The 23,775-nt window shown below is 36.8% G+C and overlaps 1 protein-coding gene and 1 long non-coding RNA gene across 2 annotated transcripts in view; one reads left to right on the top strand and one right to left on the bottom strand.

Annotated features, from left to right (window-relative positions):
- MMS22L (MMS22 like, DNA repair protein) overlaps window positions 1-9,911 on the bottom strand; it is a 126,610-nt gene extending 116,699 nt beyond the window's left edge. The window contains exons 1-6 of the mRNA XM_045544052.1: window positions 9,824-9,911; window positions 9,033-9,272; window positions 7,913-8,038; window positions 6,098-6,147; window positions 1,454-1,541; window positions 1,181-1,358 (exon numbers count right to left, since the gene is read on the bottom strand). Coding sequence (XP_045400008.1) covers window positions 1,181-1,358; window positions 1,454-1,541; window positions 6,098-6,147; window positions 7,913-8,038; window positions 9,033-9,193 — 603 coding nt within the window. The 5' untranslated portion in view covers window positions 9,194-9,272; window positions 9,824-9,911. The remainder of the gene's footprint in view (window positions 1-1,180; window positions 1,359-1,453; window positions 1,542-6,097; window positions 6,148-7,912; window positions 8,039-9,032; window positions 9,273-9,823) is intronic.
- Window positions 9,912-10,122: 211 nt separating this feature from the next.
- The window catches only part of LOC123633092, a 621,497-nt gene continuing 607,844 nt past the window's right edge, over window positions 10,123-23,775 (top strand). The window contains exons 1-2 of the long non-coding RNA XR_006733543.1: window positions 10,123-10,243; window positions 15,394-15,542. This is a non-coding gene — a long non-coding RNA (uncharacterized LOC123633092). The remainder of the gene's footprint in view (window positions 10,244-15,393; window positions 15,543-23,775) is intronic.

Here is a 23,775-nt window from a genome sequence, read left to right on the forward strand (position 1 = left end):
AACCTATCTTTTTAAGTCTGCGAAATTAAAAAGCTTATGAAAGGCAAAACCTAGTTTGAGGACCCTTGTGCACAAATTTTTATTTCTGTTGCTTGATAAATTATTCATTTTTACTTTCTTATGCATTTGATGGATATCTAGAAAATAAAAACCAGTCCAATCTACAGACATTGGAAAGAAAGAAATATATCCCTTCCCTTACAATCTACCCATGAATCTTTGTTAAATGATATAATTAAAAGCAATTATCTTTTTCTTTCTATGGATTAGACACAACTTGTGAATTCAGTTAGAACTTTATTTTTATTACTACATATATTGATCTCTGATTAAAAAGTCAATTTTTTGTTTTTGTTAAATTTCACAGAAATATATAAACATTTAATTGTACTTTATATTTTAACAAAAATACATTCATAAAAACTGAATGTTATTCAAATTGGTGATGTCAAATATAATGGAAGGGGTTGAGAGTTCAGGGACTCTTATTGTGAATTATCATAATTTGTCATTTATGTAGCTCCTATTTCCATACGGAGAATCTGTTGGGCCATTATTATTTATAAGCTCAACCATGCTACCAATACAAATTTTTAAAAATCAGACTTCAGAGGGAATGATTATCACAGCTAGGAAAAAAAGTACATAGTCAAAACAATCTAAATCACATTCCAAAAAGGTTTCAAAAGTCAGAATAAATATAATGATGTGGTTATGAAAGTATATTTTTTATAAGTTGATCCTTTTGAATCTTACTTTAATATATAAACCGCAGATGTCTAAACCGTTATCAATGAGAAAGATACAAATTTTAGAAAATAAAGGTTATTTTATTTGCTTTAAAACTTTTAAACATCTACTCTATCATAAATCAAAAGAGAATAGCTATTGATTCAGTGGATACTATTTTAAGAACTTTATGCATATTAACTCATTTAATTCAATAACTCTAGGAATTTATATGACTTATACACACACGGAGATTAAAGCAAGAGATGTCACTTGCCTAAAAGCGCATAATTACAAAAAAGGGGCGGAAGGCCAGAATTTTAACTCAAGACAGTTAGGTTCCAGAGCTGCACTCTTTGACCAATTTCTCTCATTCTTGCATGAATGAGAGAAATTTTTCTCCTTGTGGGGAGAAGCCAATAATTTAAAAATTAAATGAAACAAGTCAAACCTTAATCTGGTTTTGATTTACAAATGCTCCTATATTAATACTGGGAAGTTCAGATAGATGTCCAATATACAAGAGTAACCCACGAAGCTCATCAACCAACACTGAGGGAAGCTGATTCTCCAAAACCTCATAGGGATGGACAGGAACATGACCCTCATCATTTTGTACTTTCAGGTATCTAAAAAGTAATTAGATAAAATAAACAACCAGATTTTGGATGAATATACAAATAGAAATTCATACAGTAATCAAAATACTCATCTGACTTCTTACCTGAAGATGAAAACTTTAACATAATGGAGAAATGTTACACATTGCTGCCTAATACTGTCTGCTTTGCAGTGTAGGTTTGGTACCTTCCCTGAAACCAAAACAATGTTAACTCAGTTTAAATAATTATCAGTGGGCAGTGAACAAAAAAATTTGTAAGCCATACCATTAGCAATTCTCAATCTTGTAACTTTTCCTTGGACTCCCACGTAGTTCTTGCCCACACGACTTCCCAAAAACTCTTATTAAGGATGCCAGTGAGACTCATGTTGCCCAATGTAATGGACAGCACCTGTCCTCAAGTAACTTGTTTTCACTATAGCACTGGCTACACCTGGCTTCAATGACACTACAGACTGCCAGTCTTCTTCCTTCTTCATATATCCTTTCTCCTACCTCTTCTTTATTGGGTCCTGCTTCTCAATTCTACTACTAACATGGGATGTCTTCAGCACTCAGTCCTGAGTCCTCTCCTCTCTGTACATCTCTTCCTACATGTACGAGCTCATCAGTTCCTTTCTTAATAAATGATAATGACTCCAAAAGATTTATCTATATCCCACACTTCTCTTTTGCACTCTAGACCCTGCATGTCAAACTGCCTAACTAATAGCTACACTCGGATTGCTCAGACAGTGCAAATATCACGTACTTTGATTTCTTCCAAAACCTGTTCATGCTATCCATGTTTTCTCTGTTTCATTAAATGGAGCCACCAGTAGCCTATGTTATTCTTAATTCTTCCATTTCCTTTAATCTCGTATCTAATTCATCAGAGTCCTATTAAGTTTATAACTACATATACTTTGAAACTCTCCATTTTTCTTATAATCTCTTAAAACACTGCAACAGGGCTCTTAACAGGTCTTCCCACATCCTCTTTTGTTCCCCCTATAATCTAAATACAAAATCTGCTTAAAATGCATATCAATTCCTGTTGCCCCCTAAGTCAAAAACCCATGAGGCTACCTATTGTATTCAGAATAATATAAGTCCCTGAATGATCTTTCAGTAGTTCCTGTCTTTCTCCCAATTTCATCCCCTGCCATCTTTCCCTCACTTACTTTAATGTTTGTATTAGCAACAATTATCTAGGTAGCTACTATGTGCAAAACACTGATAACCATTATAGGGAAAATGAGTAAGAGACAATCACTAAACAAAAGCAGAGAAAACATGATGAGAATTATAGGCAATAAAGTCTCATCCATGTGAAATATAAAACTAAACTGATTTCTAAATTTGAATTCAAATGAGCAACCATGGCCACTAGTTTGGCAAAACCAACGGGGAACATAAGTATAAAGTTGTGCAAATATTTCCATATTAAACTGCATTTTGTGGCTTAATTTTACCCATTAAAAAAATCCTATCATCACCCATTTTCACAATTCTCAGCCCATAAAAGCAGTACTGTTTTAAAAATAACTGCTGTAAACTTCTATATCCAGGCAAGATGGAGTACAAAGGGTTAGATTTATCCATGTCCCACCTTAAACTTGAAAAGCAGAAAAACCACATGAAACAAGTTTTCAGGCACTGGAAACAAGGCAATACAAGACTGCTATCCCAGAGAGGTGTGCCCTGTGATTATACCAGCTTTCCACCTAGAGACAATTTCTAAGCTGCAGTATAGGGAAGAGAGCCCAAACACTGAGATGAGGAGACATGAGATCTGAGTTTAGAGAAGTGTAAGTTTGCAGGGCAAAAGTACCGAAGAAGAAAGATGCTACACAAAATAAGAGCTCTATAAATGTACAGAAGGTCCCTGTTGAGACTTTGACTAAATACTGATGTATTCAAGCCTGAGAAAAAATTACCCAAGGCCAGAGAAAAGCACAAGGAAACAATTCCCTACAAAGCTTACACAAGCCAGGGAAAAAGTTCAAGTTCCCACCAGCAAGCATGGAAAAAAATCTCATAATACACCAGGCACCAGAAAGAATCCTCAGAAGCCTTACTAGGCTAATTTACCAGACTAGGATTAAAGATTGCTTTGAAAAAATCCTAACAAAATTTAAAATAAACCTTAAAAAGAGCCCTTGGATTCCATGCGGTCAATAATAAGCCATAACAAAATTTAACACCTAGTATAAGGAATGCAAGAAAATCCAGAAAGCAGCAATGCAAAACTCATAATGTCCATCCCACAATAAAACATTACTAGATATTCAAAGCAGCAGAAAAATATATCACAGAACCAAGAGAAAAATCAGTTAATACAGACAGATCCAGAAATGACAGCGATGAAAGAATTAGCAGTCAGCAAAGTTAAAAATGGCAGTTATACACATACTCCATATATTCAAGATGCATGAAAATAAGCATGAGAACATAAATGGAAGACATTAAAAAAACCCAAATAGAATGTCAAGAGACAAAAAAAAAACCCCATATCTGAGGGTAATATTAATAGCTGTATTTAAGAACAAATATCAGCAAAACATACATTATTATGTATGTTATTCTGCCTCAACTCGAAATCAACCCTAAGAGCATAATGTCTAGAACAAGAACTATATGCACCTGGCAGTAAGTGACGCTGCATAAGGGCTTCCTGGAGAGGCGTGAGGGCTAAGGCTAGCTACGTGAGTTAATAAACAAAGTCCTAACACAGCTGCATGGCGTAGACAAGCTGATCTATGGATAATCTTTTAATACTGCTAACCTGGCCAACAAATCTTAAAGCTTTTTTAAGCAACAAAAAGAGCCAAAATGTCAGTTTAACAAACAACCATTTTAAAAAATAGTCCATTGCAGTGGTTTTAGGTTAATAAGTGTGTTTCAGGGAATAACCCTGCCTAATAAATCTCTTCCATGAACCCAATTTACTTAAGTTATTCTATGTAGTAAAGGTATTTTTGTTCTTTTCATTATCATCTTTTAGAGGCTTCCCAAGGATTTCAAAATAAAATTCAGACTCTGGTGTGGCTTACAAAGCCAATTGTGATTTAATCCTTTCCAAATTCATCATTCTCACACACTCTCTGATCCAACCATACATAATTATTATTTACTCTATGCTCCCTACATTTTTGTTTTTATATGCCTCCATGTCTCTGTCTATAGTTTTTTTCCACCTTGAACTCTTCCTGTCCCCAAAACAGCCCCTTAATCTTCTGCCTAGCTAATTCCTTCCCATCCTTCAAGATTCATATTTGGCATCGCTTAGTGATGGGCACAGGGACAGATGAAACGCTGGGCTCCCACAGCAGCTTATACATGCCCCTCATTATACTTTTTCATCTACCATGCTGACCTATGCCTGCATGTCTGTCTGTCCTACACAACTACAAACTCTTCAGCAGGTTATTTTTCCTCTATGAATCATCAGCACCTTGCATGGTACCTCGAATGAAGCAGGGAATCTTTAAATGATAATGAAACAATAATACTTATTAACATTTACTGAATACATACTGAGAAAACAAAACAAATAAAAGTCTGACAGCTGAGAGCTAACAGCTAGGCTTCTATGTTCCCTACTAAAAATAAACAATTTTCATAAAATATAAAAACGGAGACAGGGCTACTCTATGATTATGGTGAAACAACACAAAAACAAAAGCTCTGCAATCATGTTTGAACACAGAAACATGGCACTATGTAATCACACACACAAAACCAAAACAAACAAACAAACAAACAAACAAATCCAAAATACCCCACATCCCTCCTCTTCCAGCTATCATGACTATTACTTCTTTATGAATGAGGACCCCCCAACCTTCCCTTTGTTTGTCCTACCTTCTAGATAAAAATTGAAATACTCAATCACCAAAGTGCTCCTGCTTCTTAATAGCATCCAATCCAGAATAAAGCTTTATCCCCTTTAAACCCTACCCAAAAGCAGCCAGCACAAGCTCAAATCGTATCACAAGCCCCCTCCTACTCCCTTTTACTGAGAAGCCCCAACTGTTCCTCTATTTTCTCTTGTTTTGGTAAGCTAATAAACCTGTGTGACCAAAAGTATGTTCCAGGTGGTCTTTGGTTGCCAGGCATCACTAACAACAGACAATGGGTTCAGTATTTAATAAGCATTATGGAATTTAATCCTCTAGAACTCAACAAGGTAGGAACTATTGATTGGTGTGAGGCCCACAATCAGCTAGCTTTGGAACCCAGGCTGACCACAAGGCCATGATTCTAAATATTACACTGCCCTAAACCTGCTAAAAAGAAGCAGCTAGCCTGCATTAAAACACACTGCCCTTCAATTTACTTCACTACCTTACTATATCAATTTCTAAAAAACTGGTAATCTATGAAGTGCCAAAAGCAAACAAACAAAAAAGCAGAAAGCAGAAAAGAAGATCAAGAAGACAGCATGAGGTCTAACACTTTCTATTTCTAGTTTGAGTTCTCCATTCCACTCCCAACTCCAAAGGAAGTATCAATGCACTTCAGAGAAGTTTAGCTTCCCTAAGGCAGTTGCACCTTTAAGATCTACAGTTTTACCTATAAATCTTAGCTACAAAGAAATCTGAAAGTCATACTTGTTCTGAATTTGAAATATACTACATTGTGAACTGGCCTAACACTTCCTCCATATTATTATGATATTGTAATTACACCATCATGGACCCACATGCAATTCACTGTAATGAAGTAGCAGGCTTTTTGCCATTAAACACATTTTAAACTTACCAAAATCACAGTTGGCCTGTAACAAGGTTTCTAAGTTGTACAGTTGTTGCCTAATTTAAAAACATAAGATGAGAGTTAATATTAGTATATGTTAAAGCATGTAAGAATTACATGGATAATGTTTCCAAATCTATTACACAGCTTTAACACCTCTTATTTGTTGATGACTGATACTTTGTGAATATTTATTAAAGGGTAAGGTTTAGGTAGTGAAAACTTCGAGAGAAGATAAAATATATCTTTGATCTTCCAAAAATGTCTATTAAAAGCTGCAAATATCTCAAAAATTATTTCACACATTATAGAGTTCACCATCAACAAGATATTGTTTATAGCTTATTAATTAAGATACATAAAATATTTTAAGTTATGTAATGATATCTTAAATTGTATCATGTAATTATACAACATAAGTTCAGAAATGGAATAATGTAGACTAGAATTAATAGGGAAAGCTATACTTAGGATGTTTCATCTTAATTTCTGATAGTAATCTTCTCTTGCCTTATTCCCAGTTGCCTTTAAACTCTTTAAAGATTGGGCCATATTCATGACCTATGTCCCAGAAAGAAACTCACTCATTCTGTAATGTTAAGGATTACAGAGTATCACTCAGCCTGTCCTCCCAGTGAAACGTAACATGGCACAGAGACAACAAAGTCTCTTGGTAAAGTTTCAGGGGATGATAATGAGAGAACATCCTCCACCTCTCCATTGTCATAAATATACCACATATACATTTTTAATGTGTTTTTCAATAATCTGCATTCAACAACTGACTCCAATTCAAAATTATCTAAAATCTGGCCGGGTGAGGTGGCTCATGCCTGTAATCCTAGCACTCCGGGAGGCCCAGGTGGGAGGAGCACTTGAGCTCAGGCATTTGAGATAAGCCTGAGCAAGAGTGGGTGAAGTCCCATCTCTACTAAAAATAGAAAAAATTAGGTGGGGTGGCATGAGCCTGTAGTCCCAGCTCTTTGGGAGGCTGAGGCAGGAGGATCGCTTGAGCCCGAGTTTGAGGTTGCTGTGAGCTAGGCTGATGCCATGGCACTTTAGCCTGGGGCAACAGAGTGAAAAAACCCAAAATTATATAAAATCTGAATATGGACTGTGCCTTAAATGATAATGAAGAACTAATTTAATTTTGTTAATTATGATAATGCCATAGTGGTTATGTTTAAAAAAATAAAAGTCCATATTTTTAAGAAATGCATACTGAAGTTTTAAGGGTGAGATGACATGATGACTGGAATATGCTTACATATACTTAAACCAAAAGAAGGGACAGGACAGATGAAGGAAATGTGGTAACATCTTGACGTTTACTCTGTGAGTGGATATGCAGAGGTTCATTTCGCTGTTCTCTCTACTTTTGTGTCTGAAAATTTTCATTAAAATTTTTTAAATGTCCAAATAGAGAATTAACATTTCTATTACACAGTCTAAGATATATTTGGAGAAATATATTCTCTAAAGATTTTTGAAAGACTATGCCTATTAAGCAACAAAAGTATTTTAATTTTCTTCTAAAATTATAATATAGTTCAAAGCCTTGCCTTAAATATTTGTCCTCAATACATAATGTCAAATGCAAAGAATAAAGATTCTAAAAATCAATAAAAAACAACTCATTAAAACCATTATTCCATCAGCCATTACTGCTTGATTTTTGTTACTGTTGTTGACAATCAAGTGAGCAACAAGCACAATCCTACTGATGCTTTTGTAATATCAGCATTAGAAACCACCCAACAATGTAACTTACAACACTAAACAGTGCCTACATTCATAGGAAGCTTTTAAAAAAAGAAATACCTGAATAAATGAAAGAGCTCTCTAGATGAATTCACTAATGCTGTTTCAGTAACCCACTGAATGCCAAATATTTCCACTGTATCCTCTTCAAAATTAGTTGGTAAAGGATCAAGATTCAAAATTAATCTGAAATGAAAATTATGATTTAATCTCATAAATAGCATACTAAGTATCAAAATTTAGCACGTCTTCTTTTACATTTACTTGGCATATACACGGCATGTATAAAAACGTCAGAAAATGCCTTGGTACCTTACATATTCAGGATTACTCCAGTCAGACTGTATTAAAATTTCAATCCTATATAATGATAAAAATGTATAACTAAAGAGCAATGCAACTTAAGGGAAAAACCAAAAAGGATTCTAAGGAACACACTTTTGCCTGTCTGCACTAGTGGTCTTCAGTTGCAGAATTTCATCATTTGAGGGGACATCTGATTTTTTTAAAACAGCTAAAAACAACTCTGAGACATGTCTGGAGAATAGCATGATCAAATTAAGTACTCTATTTAAGGTCTCTAACAAGGTAGAACTATAAAATCAACAAAAATCGTTTTCTGTATGACTGAAATGGCCTCAGCAGGTATTGCCAAAATATTTCAAGAATAGCAGTTTTATTGCAATATGTATATACCTGCTCAATGCAAAAATAAGTCTATAAGACTTCAATACATATAGATACATAGGATTAGAAGGAATGGGGCAACAAAAAATGTATATGTTTTACTTAAAAATTACTGAAAATCTCTAGAATATTATCACACTCTTTAGAAGGAAATACCATTTCAAAAAGCTCAGATAGTTAAGAATTCAATTTATGTAAAAAGGTAATTACTGCCCAGCTCCTTAGCCAAAGCTGAGGTAGCAGTGAGGTATGAGAACATCAGTTACCAAGGAAGTTTTCCTTCATACCAAAATACTTTGGGTATGCTCTAACCAGGAAACCAACAAGAGAACTAATATTATTAACAATTTGTACCTTTATGATATTCTAAGCTGATTTACAAAACACGCCTGGTGAACACCAAAGTTTAATGGACTGAAACGATAAATAAATAACATTCCTAACAAACTGATGAATAACCTAATGAAGGAAAAAGTGTGTGGTTTTTACCTACCGCTTAAGGGCTCCACTGCAAAGGTAGGACTCGCCAGAAAAATTTTTTCCTCCTCTGTTGTCAACAGCACAAGAAAAGCAAGGGGGTTTGCACCATTCTGTCCCCAGCTCCAGCTCTAAGCTGTCAGTCAGGAACGTCGACGCAGCAGCAGAGTTATCCATTGTTTACTTCATGTTCTGATATGTTTGGGGTTCACTATGATTATCATTAGGGCTCCAAAGAGACGTCGTGAAGAGATTCCTGGAGGCGGGGAAGACAGAGAGATTGGGAGTTACCTCGGAAAGTTCCCAAAACGTGCCCCCGCACCAAAGCAACACAAAATAACTGAGAAGCCAAATCCTCAACAACTCTTCCCTCTCTCCCGCACTCCCCGCGACCCGCCTACCCACCACTCACCATCAATGGTATCAGACAAAATGCACAACAGACTGGCCGAGGCAGAGATTTAAAATCTGCCCTCTACATCGGACTCTGCAGCCCGGAACAAGGTGAAGAGGAAAGAAATGTCTGCAGGGCAGACTCAGCTTCAACTCCCGAGCCCACCTCGAACTGCGCCCTCCGCTACGTTACTGAACAGCTCTCGGCCCGGTTCCCCGCAGCAAGGTGAAGAAAGCTCCCCGGAATCAGGAAAGTCGTTCCTGGCGCCAACCCCCACCCCTCCTAGCCCGGGGACCAGACCCATCAGGCCGGCGCCCGGCAGCACTCGAGCGGAGGGTGAGAGAAGCCGGGATCCTGCGCACGGGGATGCAGCCAGGCCTCCGGGGCGCCCACTACCGCGGTGCATGTAGTACCTGTTCACACTTCCAGTCCCCGAGCTCTGTCTCCCGCGATCCCAGCCATAGCCACGGCGTGCGTAGGGTCTAAGGCGCAAACCGGCGAAATTCCCGCCACGGCGCGCGCGCGTTCTGGATGGGCGGGGCCCCGGCGTAGCCCGCCCCCGGCCGCCAATCCCCTCGCGATACCTGCACGGAAACCGCCTGTGCTCCACGAAATCTCGCGAGAGTCCGTCAGGCCTGGAACTAGTTACAGAGAAACACTTTTTTTCTTTTCTTTTCTTTTCTTTCTTTTTTTTTTTTTTTGTACCTTCAGTTGGTGCGTCCGGCCAAAAGGCGGGCCTTGTAAGACGAAACTGCTGCTGAGGCTGAGGTGAGGAGGGCTTAAGGACTACAAGGTGGCCCTCTGGCCGGGCCTAAGAGAAGACAATTACTCAAGTGAGTCCGAAGTGGGTGTTTCTGTCGCACCCAGAGTCGCGCCATCGCCACTTCTTCCCGCTCTAGTGCCAGCAACTCTTTGGTTAGGGTGGAGGATGCCTTTTGTTCACGGACTGTAGGGCAGGCAAGTGCAAAAATGAGGTTAATCCAGTGTTGGAAACACGAAGTAGGTCAATCAGGTGGCCCTTGCTTTGAGCCTAAAAACTGTTGCTCCCTTTCTTTACAAATTTGCACGCTTTCGTAAAGGTATAGTCCATTTGCAGCATTTTACTTATCTTTTTAAAGTGTAATTTAAAATCGACTCCCCAGAAGGCTTTTCAGTCTAAGTCAGGGAGAACATTATATCAGTGTTTTGAAATTCAAGAAAAACAACAGGATTTCTAATACAAATGCCCTGATAATGATTTGAGTACTTGCTATTGCCCATTCCTCACAATAGTTTGTCCTGTATTCAATTCCTGCATAGGACGCCTATCATAACTCTTTTCTCTTTTGAAACCAAATACCACACACCTTCTAATAAACGGGTCGAAGTTAGAAAGCGCACTATGATCTCTAGACCACAACCTAGGGCTATTGTGGGTTTTATATCTAGTTGCTCAGCTGATGTACTATGAAACTTGATGCTTTGTTGAGTACCCATGCAACTCATTAGGGAGTCTCTAGTATGACACAGAGTGTCATGCACAACAATCGCAAAGAAATAGTGCCTAGATATGAGAATCTTGTGGCCTGACACTGCTTTTATAGAATTTGGTCAACAGATAGCCGTTAGTACTGCCTTCTTCCTCTAATCAAAACATCCAAATAAACCCCTTGATGTTGATTGATCAACTTACTTGAATACAGTGAGTGGGATGGGAAGAACCAAAATAAGCTCTTTAAATAACTTAAGCTAGTAGAATTAACACATGTTATTAAGAATCCCCAGCAGGTAAAAAATGGCATACAGTACTCAAGAGGGGTGACTGAAGGGTGCCTAATGGAAGGGCCATATACAAAGCTGTGTACAGGGTTACCAGAAAACAAAAAGTGATGGTAAAACACCCAGAGCTAATCAGGGAACCTTTATCACCCTTAGGCCTAAGGAGGGAATACCAGAGCCCAATGAGGTTCAGTGCTGTAGGAGACAGCCACCTCCTCCTACCGATAGCCATCTATGATGCCTTCACAGAGGAACGTAACCACTGCCAACCTACAACTAAGCAGGGAGGGAGCTGGGAGAATTAAGTATCCAAACATCTTTCCCTCTACACTCCCAATTTCCAGCTGGTGTCTCTCAATGGCCAAAACCAACCTAAAACCAGAGAGCAAGGATGCAGTCTATAAAGTTCCAGTTTCTGGGATAGGGTCCAGGCTGAAGAAGGATGGAGAGTAAATCTAACAGAAAAGGGTCAATTTTATCAAGAAGACATAGGAGTGCTAAATGTGTGTATATATAATAACAGAGCTTCAATATACATAAAGCAAAAAAATACTATTAGAGTACATCCTCACTTAACATAGTCAATAGATTCTTAAAAACTGCAACTTTGAGCAAAGAGGCATCATACAACAGGTCCTTGAATAACATCTTTTCATTACAATATTGATGAGAAGAAAAAGTTGGTTTCTTTATATGTTGTTTTGCTTAAAGTTGCAGTTCATAAGAATCTATTGGTGATGTTAAGTTACAGTATGAGAGAAATACTTAGATGAACAATTTTAGTTAGAGACTTCAACACTCCTTTCTGTAATTGATGGTACAAGTAGGCAGAAAATTAGTATAACTATAAAAGACTTCAACAGCACTACAAACCAACTTGACCTAATTTACTTTTATAGGTAAGTCAGCCTAGCAGTAGCAGAATACCCACTACTGACAAGTACACATGGAATATTCACTAAGGTAGACCATATTCCAAGCCATAAAACAAATTTCATCAACTTTAAAAGGTTTGAAATCACACAAAGTGTATAATCACTATGGAATTAAACTAGAAATAACAAATATCTGAAAAACTCTAAATATTTGAAAATGAAGTATGATACTTCTAAGTAACCCATGAATCAAAGAAGAAATCACTAGGAAAAATAGAAAATATTTTGGATTAAATGAAAATGAAACATTAAGATTTATAACATTAACTGCTTATATCAGAAAAGAAGAACAAGCTCAGTTCAATAAATTAGACTTCTTTCCTAAGAAACCAGAAAAAAAAACAACCCAGCAAATTAAAACCAAAGCAAGTAAAATGAAGGAAATAATAAAGATTAGAAATAAGTGGGATGAAACAGGAGAAGAATAGAGGAAATAAATGCAACCAAAAGTTTGTTCTTTGAAAAGATCAGTATAATTGATAAACCCTCTAGCAAGATTAATAAAGAAAAGAAAATTCCAGTCTAGTATCACACAGGCAGAAATTTTAGCAAGTAAAATCCAGCAACACATAAAAAGGGTGACATATGATAAGAAAACCAGGTTCATCTTATGAATGCAAGATTGGTTCAAATTTCAGAAAGCAATCAGTGTGGGCCAGGCACGGTGGCTCACGCCTGTAATCGTAGCACTCTGGGAGGCAGAGGTGGGAGGATTGCTCGAGGTTGGGAGTTTGAGACCAGACTGAGCAAGAGTGAGACAACGTCTCTACTAAAAATAGAAAGAAATTATATGGACAGCTAAAAATACATATAGAAAAAAATTAGCCGGGCATGGTGGCACATGCCTGTAGTCCCAGCTACTTGGGAGGCTGAGGCAGAAGGATTGCTTAAGTTCAGGAGTTTGAGGTTGCCTTGAGCTTGACGCCACAGCACTCTAGCCTGGGCAACAGAGTGAGACTCTGTCTCAGAAAAAAAAAAAAAAAAAAGCTATCAGTGTAGTTCATTATATAAACAGTCTTTAAAAAGAAAAATTACATTATCTCAATAGATATTGAAAGATCACTTGAAAAACTCAGCATCTATTCATGATAAAAACTGTCTACAAACTAAGAATAGAAGGAAATTTCCCTAACCTCATATGTAATATCTATGATTAATCTATTAATAGCATATTTAATCATAAAAATTAATGATTAGTGTAATTAATGTTTCTCCCTAAGATTGAGAAAAAGGTAATGATGTCAGCTTTTTCTACTTCTTTCAGCATTTCACAGAAGATAACTAGGCATTGCAATAAGATATGAGAAAGAAATAAAAGTCATATAGATCAGAAAAGAAGTAAAACTTTCTTTGTTCTCAGATGACATTATTCATGTAGAAAATTATAAAGAATCTCCACAAACAGCTGCTAGAACTAATAGTGAATTCAGCAAGGTGGCAGGGTTGAAAGATAATATACAAAAATTAATTGTATTTTTACAGACAAGGAATGAACATTTGGAAAGTATAATTTTAAAAATACCCATTAATGACATCAAAATGCTTAAATTTAACAAAATATGCACAAGATTTTGTATGCCAAGGATTATAAATTATTGCTGAGAAAAATTCAAAACCATCCAATTAAATAGAATGATATAGCATAATAATAAATTGAAAGGCTCAAAATTATTAAGATTTCTTCCAAAATTTATCTGTGGATTCAAAGAAATACCAATCCAAATCCCAGTGAAGACTGAAACAGGATCTGCACCTCTCATCTCTCACAAAAATCAACTCACAGTGGATAACAGACTTAAACCTAAGGCATGAAACGATAAGAATTCTAGAAGAAAATGTTGGAAAAACTCTTCTAGACATTGGCCTAGGCAAAGAATTTATGAAGAAGACCCCAAAGGCAATCACAACAACAACTAAAATAAATAAATGGGACCTGATCAAATTAAAAAGCTTGTGCACAGCAAAGGAAACTATCATTAGAATTAATAGACAACCTACAGAATGGGAGAAAATATTTACATGCTATACATCCGATAAAGGCCTGACAGCTAGAATCTATAAAGAACTCAGGCAAATCAGCAAACAATAAAAAAAAATCAACTCTATTAAAAAGTGGGCAAAGGACATGAACAGAAACATTTCAAAGAGGATAAACTAATGGCCAAGAGACATGAAAAAAATGCTCAATATCGCTAATCATCAGGGAAATGCAAATCAAAACCACAATGAGATATCACTTAACTCCAGTGAGAATGGCTTTTATCAAAAAGTCCCAAAACAAATGTTGGCGTGGATGGGGAGCAATAGGAACACTTAAACACTGCTGGTGGGACTGCAAACTAGTATAACCTCTATGGAAAGTTGTATAGAAGATACCTCCAAGAACTAAAAGTAAAACTACCATTTGATCCAGCAATCCCACTACTGGGTATTTACCCAAAGGAAAAAAAGACATTCTATAAAAAAGACATTTGCACTTGAATGTCTATAGCAGCACAACTCACAATTGCAAGGATGTGGAAACAACCCAAGTGCCCATCAATACATGAATGGATTAATAAAATGTGGTATATGTATAACATGGAGTACTACTCAGCCATGAAAAAATGGTGAACTAATACCTCTTGTATTAACCTGGATGGAACTGGAAGTGAAGTATCACAAGAATGGAAAAACAAACACCACATGTACTCACCATTAAATTGATACTAATTGATCAACACTTAGGGGCATATATGGAAGAATCATTCATCGGGGATTGGGCAGGTGGTGGGGGAGGAGAGGTTAGGTAAATTCCTAAAAAGTAAAAGAACTTTTCATGCAACTGTTCGAGACATTAGGTCATTAGCAATGTAATACACCACATAGAACTTTCAACAGACCTGGGCACAAGAAAAAATCCATTATTGATCCTCAATCATTTTTCTGTAGCTTTAGCATCTTCCTCTCCTGCGTGTCTTAGTCCATCTCCTCTACTTTCAGGAGCTTGATCCATTAATTACCACACTTCCTTTTGACTTCAACCTCTCTGTCTCCCCTATCTTCTTTCCCTAAGCCTTCTGTGGTAGGCATCTTATCACAGGGCTCCCAGTAGTATTTGCTACCTGGCATTCATGTACTTGTGTAATCTTCTCCACTTGAGTGTGGGTTGAACACAATGACTTCCCTCTAATGAATAGAATAAAGCAAAATGTGCTGAGATAGCACTTCCATGATTAGGTTAAAATGACTGTGAGAAATATCTTGCTAATATTCTCTCTCACTAGCACTCTCTCCCTCTTGCCTTCTAGACTTGTTAACTTTCATGAAGTAAACTGCCAAGTTAGAGAGGCTCACATGGCAAAAACTGAGAGCTGACTCTGGCCAATAGGCAATGAGAAAACTGTGGTCCTCAGTCCAACAGTACGTGGGGAGCTGAATGCTGCCAACAATCATCTGAGTAAGTTTGGAAAGCATATTCTTCTGCAGTTGAACTTTGAGATGACTGGGCCTGGCAAATATATAGTAAAGAATTTAGCCTTGTCCAAAAAGGGGTCTGGCCATTGGCTTCTGAAAGGTAATCTCTAATGGTGTGTCAGATAAGAGGGTCTTTTTTTCCTGGGGCCTAGGGTTATGCTAGATAATCTACCACTATGATTTGAGCTGGTGTTAGCCATGCCTGAAAGACCAATGGTGTAATTTAAGGTGGGCCTTTGGGTCACGTGGTATCAGTCGACCTGGAACTGAGATCAACCATGTGGGTATCCATCATGCCTACATAATGAAGACCCACTAAAAACTCTGAACACTGAGGCTTGGGAAAACTTCCCTGGTTGGCAGTATTCTGGGCATATTGTCACATATCCATGCTGGGAAAGTAATGCTTCATGATTCCACTTGGAAAAGAAAACAGAAGCTTCACTAAACAAAAGTTTGGTATTTTCTCAGACTCTGTCCTATGTGTTTCTTCTCTTGTCTGATTGGAATCTGTATCCTTTCCCTATAATAAACCATAACTGTGAGGTATAATAGTTTTCAATGAGTTCTATGAATTTTCTAACAAATTATTAAAATTGAGAGTGGTTTTGAGAACCCCTTGAACCTGCAATTGGTTTCAAAAGTGAGGATAGTCTTGTGTGGACTGTTTTCCCCCTAACTTCACAGTTGGCTAAACTCTTGTAGCAGAATTGCTGCCAGTTAAACACTGACTATGGCTGACACCTCGATTGCAGCCTGTAAAAGACCCTAGAGCAGAGCACTGACTTAGCCATATCCAGATTTCTGGGTGAAATAATAAATTTTTTGAGATAATAAAATTTTATAATCCTGAGAAACTATGAGATAATAAATTTTGTTGTTTCAAGTTACTAAGTTTTGATATAACTTACTACATAACAATAGATAACTAATATAACTACTCACATACTAAAAAAAATAAAGCAAAAGAAAACAAATCTTACTTGTGAATATCTAAACAGTCACGTTGACTCTGAGTCTAACCAAATTATGATAAGTTCCTTTCAGGTCTCATTCTCTCTAAATATATTTTTAAATTAATAGCTTTATTTTTTAGAGCATTTTTTAGGATTTTTTACATTTAAAAAATTTTTTCTATAGATAAGGTCTTGCTATATTGCCCAGGCTGGTCTTCAATTCCTGAGCTCACGTGATCCTCCTGCCTCAACCTCCCAAGTAACAGGGACTTCAGGCATGTGCCACTGTGCCCAGCTCGCATGTTTTAGGTTTTCAGAAAAAATGAATTGAATAGAAAGTACAGAGAGTTCCCATATGTTCCCTTACCCCTCTCCCCATACACTCTGTATTTTTTTCTTGACCATCCTACTCACAACTACAGTTTCTATTATTAGTTCTGTGCAAATTACTCTAAAATTTATATCTCTATTCAAATCTTTTCTCCGAGCTGCAGATCTGTAAATACAACTGCCTTCTTAATATCTCCTCATGGATGTCTCAAAAAAACCCTCAAATTGTATGTCTAATAATGAATGCATTATTCATTCTTGCAAGCCAAATCTTCTTACAGAAATGTCTGTGAATGATACCACATTCTTTCATGACAAAAAGCCTGAAGCCTTAATAGTAGCTGATTTTGACAATCTTGTTTCCCTTATCCCTATATTTATTTCCTCACCAAGTGTTTTCAATTTTATTTAATTTCTTCAGAACCCAGCCACTTACCTCCACATCCATCACTACCATCCAAACCAAAGGTATGAAGAGCTGTATGTATCTTTCACCAAGCACCATAATAACTTCCTAATTTGTCAACAGACATTCACTATGCATATGATCTCCCCTCTCCATGTCTTCTTTACACTTCACCTAAAGTGATATTTTTTCTAAAATGGTAGTATGATAACATCATCCTCTCCTTTATTTTTAAGATCACTGCTCTTCAGATTCAGACAAAACTTAATAAGGCCTATAAGACACTGAATGTTCTGACTCCTAACTACTTCTTCTTAGGTTTACACAGAACCAAAATCATCCTTATTATAGTGCTCCGGCCATACTGGTCTCCTACCTTCCTTTTGTACATGCTTTTTTCTCTGCCTATAATGTGCCTCGCTTCCTGTCTTGGCAATACTGAACATCCTTCAGATCTCTACATAAGTCACTTCCTCAGGGAAGCCTGTCAGGACCTCCCTAATAATCCTAAACCTCTCTAGTATCAGTTCCCACATAGTTCACTTTGGAAACACTTGCCATAGGTAAAATTTTCTATTAGCATATATAATTATTTGATATTATTTATATCTTACACTATGCTGTAAGCTTCAAGAGGAAAGGAACCATGTCAGCTTTTATTTAACATTATACCTTCAAAGCACAGCAACTGTATCTTGAGGAGGCTCAATAAATATTTATTGAATGAATGGGTGAACGTACTGTTGAGTTGTTTTTTAGGTGTGGTGGGAAGACGTGGGATGGTTTTGCAGACACATCTGATTCAAAACCTGTGTTTATTTATTCTGCTACTGTAAGCAAGCTACTTTGCCTCTATTGGGATCTTTTTCTGTTTGTACCTGTCTGGCTTGTTGTGATAATTACATAAAAAAGGTAAGTAAAGCCTCCAACATAGTGCAGTACGAGCTGTCTGGCCTCCCTTTCATGTCCACCTAAGCCTTAAGGGCTGATACAAGATATAAGATAGGGTTGAAGCCTGTGGTGATCTGGAGGTTGTAATCCCTCTATAAAGACATATAAATACATTAGTAAAAACCATATTCAGGTTAAGTAAACCACATTAATAGGCCAAATTTGCCTTCTGGCTGCCAGTTTGCAACCCCTGAATTCTAGTCTATATCAGAATATCATTATGCAAATGAAGATAGATTGGTAAATGCTTATTTTAAGTAAGTAAAACTGTTCTATGCCCTTTACCTCCTGCTTCTTGACAAATCTAAAAGGTCCTATGTAGATTTAGAATGGGGATGGGAATAGGACACCTTAGTTGACAATCCCTCCAAGACAACAGGGAATGAAAGAGAGGTTGTTCTCCAAAGCAAAGGTAGAGTGCCATTACCAAAGGAAGGAGGATGAGATGCTGGAGAGCCAAAGAAACAGATGCCCTACCTACAACCTGTTCATTTCCTGGTGGGATTTCTTATTTTCCTATGTACTACTTGATACCACTCCCTCTGTGATGTCAATTTCTATCATAACACCTCAATGTCCAGGAAAAATAAATTATTCTCTCTTTTATATTTTTATAAGTGTGTGTCATCACCTTTAACATAGCACAGGAAAAAGCTGGAATGTATCTGCCTGCCTGTTAGAAGCAGTGTCCTCCAGGGAGAAAGATTCTACTGCGCAGATAAGATAGTGCACTGCTTCCTGCCCTGCTTTTAACCACAATTTCTTGCATTTTTTTATTCAGTTGCCTGGTTTCCCCTTCTCCCCCAAGTTATAGATCCTTAGCCGTATTTCTGACTAAGGCTTCAGTAATTTGTTTAGCTCAAGATACCTCCTTCTGCAACTTGCCTGGCAAAATCCTCAATCCTGGCCATCTTTCAACCTCTATTTCTCTGATCAAGGACTATACTGAAGGACCTTCTGATGTTTTACAGTTCTTTCCTAAACATCCTTGGGTTAGATTTTTCATATCATACAAGTAGGACACATAATTTACTTACATGTAAACTAGATAATCATGCCTATGTCTGTCTCCTTACTAGACTATAAGCTTGAGATTTGTTCATTATTATGTCCTCAGAATCTAAAATGGTAGCTGTTTATACAGTAGGTCTTTGAAAATCCTTTTGATTAAATAAATAGAATGTTGCATCTGGTGTTTAACTATCAATAGTTATATCCTTGTTTTGGAAATCTTTTTGAAAGATGTTATCATGGTATTCTCTTAGCCTTGGCGTTTTACCTGAGGCACCAACCTGAGAAAACCAGTTGTAACATACCCAATATTTTAAGTGAGGTGCTAAACTATTTGCTTTTATCAACAAATTTGTTTTTATTAGCTCATTTTATATACATACATATTATATATACACTATATATAAGAATTTACTAGGCGGATGAAGTTTCTAAAGTGATGATTCCTTTAGAGATTAGGTATGGAAGGCTACAGTGTTTCTCTTCTTCTCTAAGTCAAAGAGGGGAACTTCAGAGAACCACTTAGGCTGACATGTATCTCCTGGCATTTGTGGCACACAGGAATTGATCCATGTCTCAAGATGACAAAGCTAAAGGCAAAAGGTTGGCTGGAGTGGCTTGTGGTGGCAGAGCAAGGACAGAGTGCTGTGGAAGGAGTAAGCTGTATTGTCACTGGGGTAGGGGAACAGTGTGTGGATCCTGAGGCAGGGAGCCAGACCTGAGGATTCTTGAGAGGAAGCTTGTCTAAGAGGATTGCTTGCAGGAATCAGATGGCATCAACAGAAAAAGACTGGAGGGGACCACTGGGAACTCCTCCTTTTCCCCAGGTGCTGGTGGGCAATCCTTTGCAGCTGGCATAAGAAGGCAAAAATTGGTTCAAATCTCTTCCTTGCATAAAATCCTGCAGTGGCCTCATACTGTACTTAGAGTGAAATCCCCTAAACTCCTCACCATTATAATTTGAGCCCTTCTTATGTCCACAATCTTACCCTGAATGACTCTCCACCTCTGTCACAAAGCATCAACCACACTGGCATTCTTTCAGTTCGCTCACACACTATATTCTTCCCTGCCTCAAAATGTTTGCATAAGCTGTGGCTTATGCCAGGACTATTCTTTTTTTTTAATTTTTAATTAATATGTGGACGCAATAGTTGTATGCCTTAATAGGGTATATGTGATATTTTGATACAGGCATACATGTGGATCAATCAAATCAGTTAATTGGGATATCAATCTTTCAGGCATTTATCATTTTTTTTATGTTAGGAACAATCCAATTCCACTTTAGGTATTTTAAAGTATAACATAATTTATTGTTGATTATAGTCACTTGTTGTGCTATCAAATATTATTCATTGTATCTAACTACCTAACTATATTTTTGCACCCATTAACCAACCCCTCTTTATCCCCCCACCACCACTACTACCCTTTCCAGCCTCTGGTAACCATTATTCTACTCTCTGTCTCCATGTGATCAGTTGTTTTTAATATTTAGCTCCAACATATGAATGAGAACATATGAGATTTGTCTCTCTGTACTTGGCTTATATCACTTTATGTTCTCCAGGTCCATCCATGTTGTTGCAAATGGCAGGATTTCATTCTTTTCTATGGCTATGTAATATTCCATGGTGTACTCATACCATAAATTCTTTATCCATTCATCTGTTGGTGGATAAATCTTGGCTATTGTGAATAATGCTGCAATAAAAATGGGAGTGAAACTATCTTTTCGATATACTGGATTCCCTTCCTTTGGATATATACCCAGCAGAGGGATTGCTGGGTCATATGATAGTTCTATTTTTAGTTTTTTGAGGAACCTCTATACTGTTCTCAGTAGTGGTTGCACTAATTTACATTTCCATGAACAGTGTATGAATGTTCCCCTTTCTCTACATCCTTGCCAGCATTCATTATTGCCTGTCTTTTTGATAAAAGCCATTTTAACTGGGGTAAGATGTTATCTCATAGAAGATTTGATTTGCACTTCTCTGATGGCTAATGATGTGGAACATTTTTCATATACCTGTTTGCCATGTATATGCCTTCTTTTAAAAAATATCTATTCAGATTCTTTGCCCATTTTTAATTGGGTTATTTGCTTTTATTCCCTTTTCAGATGGATACTTTGCAAATATTTTCTCCCATTCTGTGGATTGTCTTTTCACCTTGTGATTGTTTCTTTTGCTTTCCAGAAGCTTTTTAGCTTGATGTGATCCCATTTGTCTAATTTTGCTTTGGTTGCCTGTGCTTTGAAGGTATTACTACTCAAGAAGTCTTTGCCCAGAATAATGTCTGGAAGTATTTCCCCAATGTTTTCTTTTAGTGCTTTCATAGTTTCAGGTCTTAGATTTAAGTCTTTAATCCATTTTGATTTTATTGTTGTATATGGTGGGAGATAAGGGTCCAGTTTCATTCTTCTGCAAATGGATATCCAGTTTTCCCAGCATTGTTTATTGAAGAGACTATCCTTTCCCCATTGTATATTCTTGGCACCTCTGTCAAAGATAAATTCACTATAGATGGGTGGGTTTATTTCTGGGTTTTCTATTCTGTTCCATCGGTCTATGTGTCTGTTTTTATGGCAGTACCATGCTGTTTTGTTTACTACAGCCCTGCAGTATCATTTGAAGTCAGGTAATGTGATTCCTCCAGTTTTATTTTTTTTGCTCAGGATGGCTTTGGCTATTCTGGGTCTTTTGTTGTTCCATATAAATTTTAGGATTATTTTTTCTATTTCTCTGAAGAATGTCATTGATATTTTGATGGGGTTTGCACTGAATCTGTAGATTGCTTTGGGTAGTATGGACATTTTAACAATATTGATTCTTCCATTCCATGAGCATGGAATATCTTGCCTTTTTTTGTGTCCTCTTTAATTTCTTTCATCAATGTTTTATAGTTTTCATTATAAAGGTCTTTCACTTCTTTGGGTAAGTTTATTCCTAGGTTTTTTATTTTATTTGTAGCTATTATAAATAAGATTACATGTAGCTATCATAAATGGGATTACTTTTCAGATTGTTTGGTCTTGGCATGTAGAAATACTACTGATTTTTGTATGTTGCTTTTGTATCCTGCAACCTTATCATTTTTTTTTGTTGTTGTTATTTATCAGTTCCAATAGTTTTTGAGTGGAGTCTGTAGGTTTCTTTAGATACAAGATCATATCATCTGCAACAAAGATAATTTGACTTCTTCCTTTCCAGTTTGGATGCCCTTTATTTCTTTCTGTTGTCTGCTTGCTCTAGCTAGAACTTCCAGTACTATGTTGAGTAACAGTGGTGAGAGTGGGCATCTTTGTCTTGCTCCAGATCTCAGAGGAAAGGCTTTTTGTTTTTCCCCATTCATATTATACTACCTGTGGGTCTGTCATATATGGTTTTTATTGTGTTGAGGTAAGTTTCTTCTGTACCCAGTTTTTTGAGAGTTTTTACATGAAGGGATATTGAATTTTATCAAATGCTTTTTCAGCATCAATTGAAATGATCCTATGGTTTTTGTCCATTCTGTTGATCTAATGTATCACATTGATTGATTTTTGAATGTTGAACCATCCTCACATTCCTGGGATCAATCCCACTTAATCATGAGGAATAATCTTTTCAATGTGTTGTTGAATTTGGTTTGCTAGTATTTTGTTGAGGATTTTTACATCTATGTTCATTGGAGATACTGGCCTATAGTTTTCTTTTTTTGTTGTGTCTTTGTCTGTTTGGTATCAGGGTGATACAGGCCTCGTAGAATGAGTTTGGGAGTATCTGTTCCTCCTCAATTTTTTGGAAGAGTTTAAGTAGGATTGCTATTAGTTTTTCTTTGAATGTCTGGTAGAATTCAGCAGTGAAGTCATAGGGTCCTGGGCTTTTCTTTGATGAGAGCCTTTTTATTACTTCTGTCTTTTACTTGTTATTGGTTTATTCAGGTTTTAGATTTCTTCCTGGTTCAATCTTGGTAGGTTGCATGTATCTAGGAATTTATCCATTTCTTCTAGGTTTTCCAGTTTATTGCATATACTTACTCATAGTAGTCTCTAATGATCCTTTGGATTTCTGCTGTATCAGCTGTAATGTCTCCTGTTTCATCTCTGATTTTATTTATTTAAATCTTCTGTCTTTTTTCCCCCAGTTAGTCTGGCTAAAGGTCTGTCCATTTTGTTTATCTTTTCAAAAAAACAACTTTTCATTTCATTGATCTTTGTATCTTTTTTTGGTTTCAAGTTCATTTATTTGTCCTCTGATCTTTATTATTTTTTTCTTCTACTAATGTTGGATTTGTTTTGCTCCTGTTTTTACAGTTCTTTGAGATCATAATTAGACTGTTTATTTGAAACTTTTCTACTTTTTTGATCCAGGCACTTGTTCCCATAAACTTTCCTCTTGTAACTGCCTTTACTGTATCCCATAGGTTTTGATGTATTGTGTCTTCGTTTTCATTTGTTTCGATAATTTTTAAAATTTCCTTATTAATTTCTTCATTCACCTAGTAAAGTTACTCAGGAGCATATTGTTTAATTTCCATGTGTTTCTATGGTTTCCAGTGTTCCTTTTCTTATT

The sequence above is a fragment of the Lemur catta genome, chromosome 2, assembly GCF_020740605.2.
Source record: "Lemur catta isolate mLemCat1 chromosome 2, mLemCat1.pri, whole genome shotgun sequence".
In the NCBI taxonomy this organism is placed as follows: domain Eukaryota; kingdom Metazoa; phylum Chordata; class Mammalia; order Primates; family Lemuridae; genus Lemur; species Lemur catta.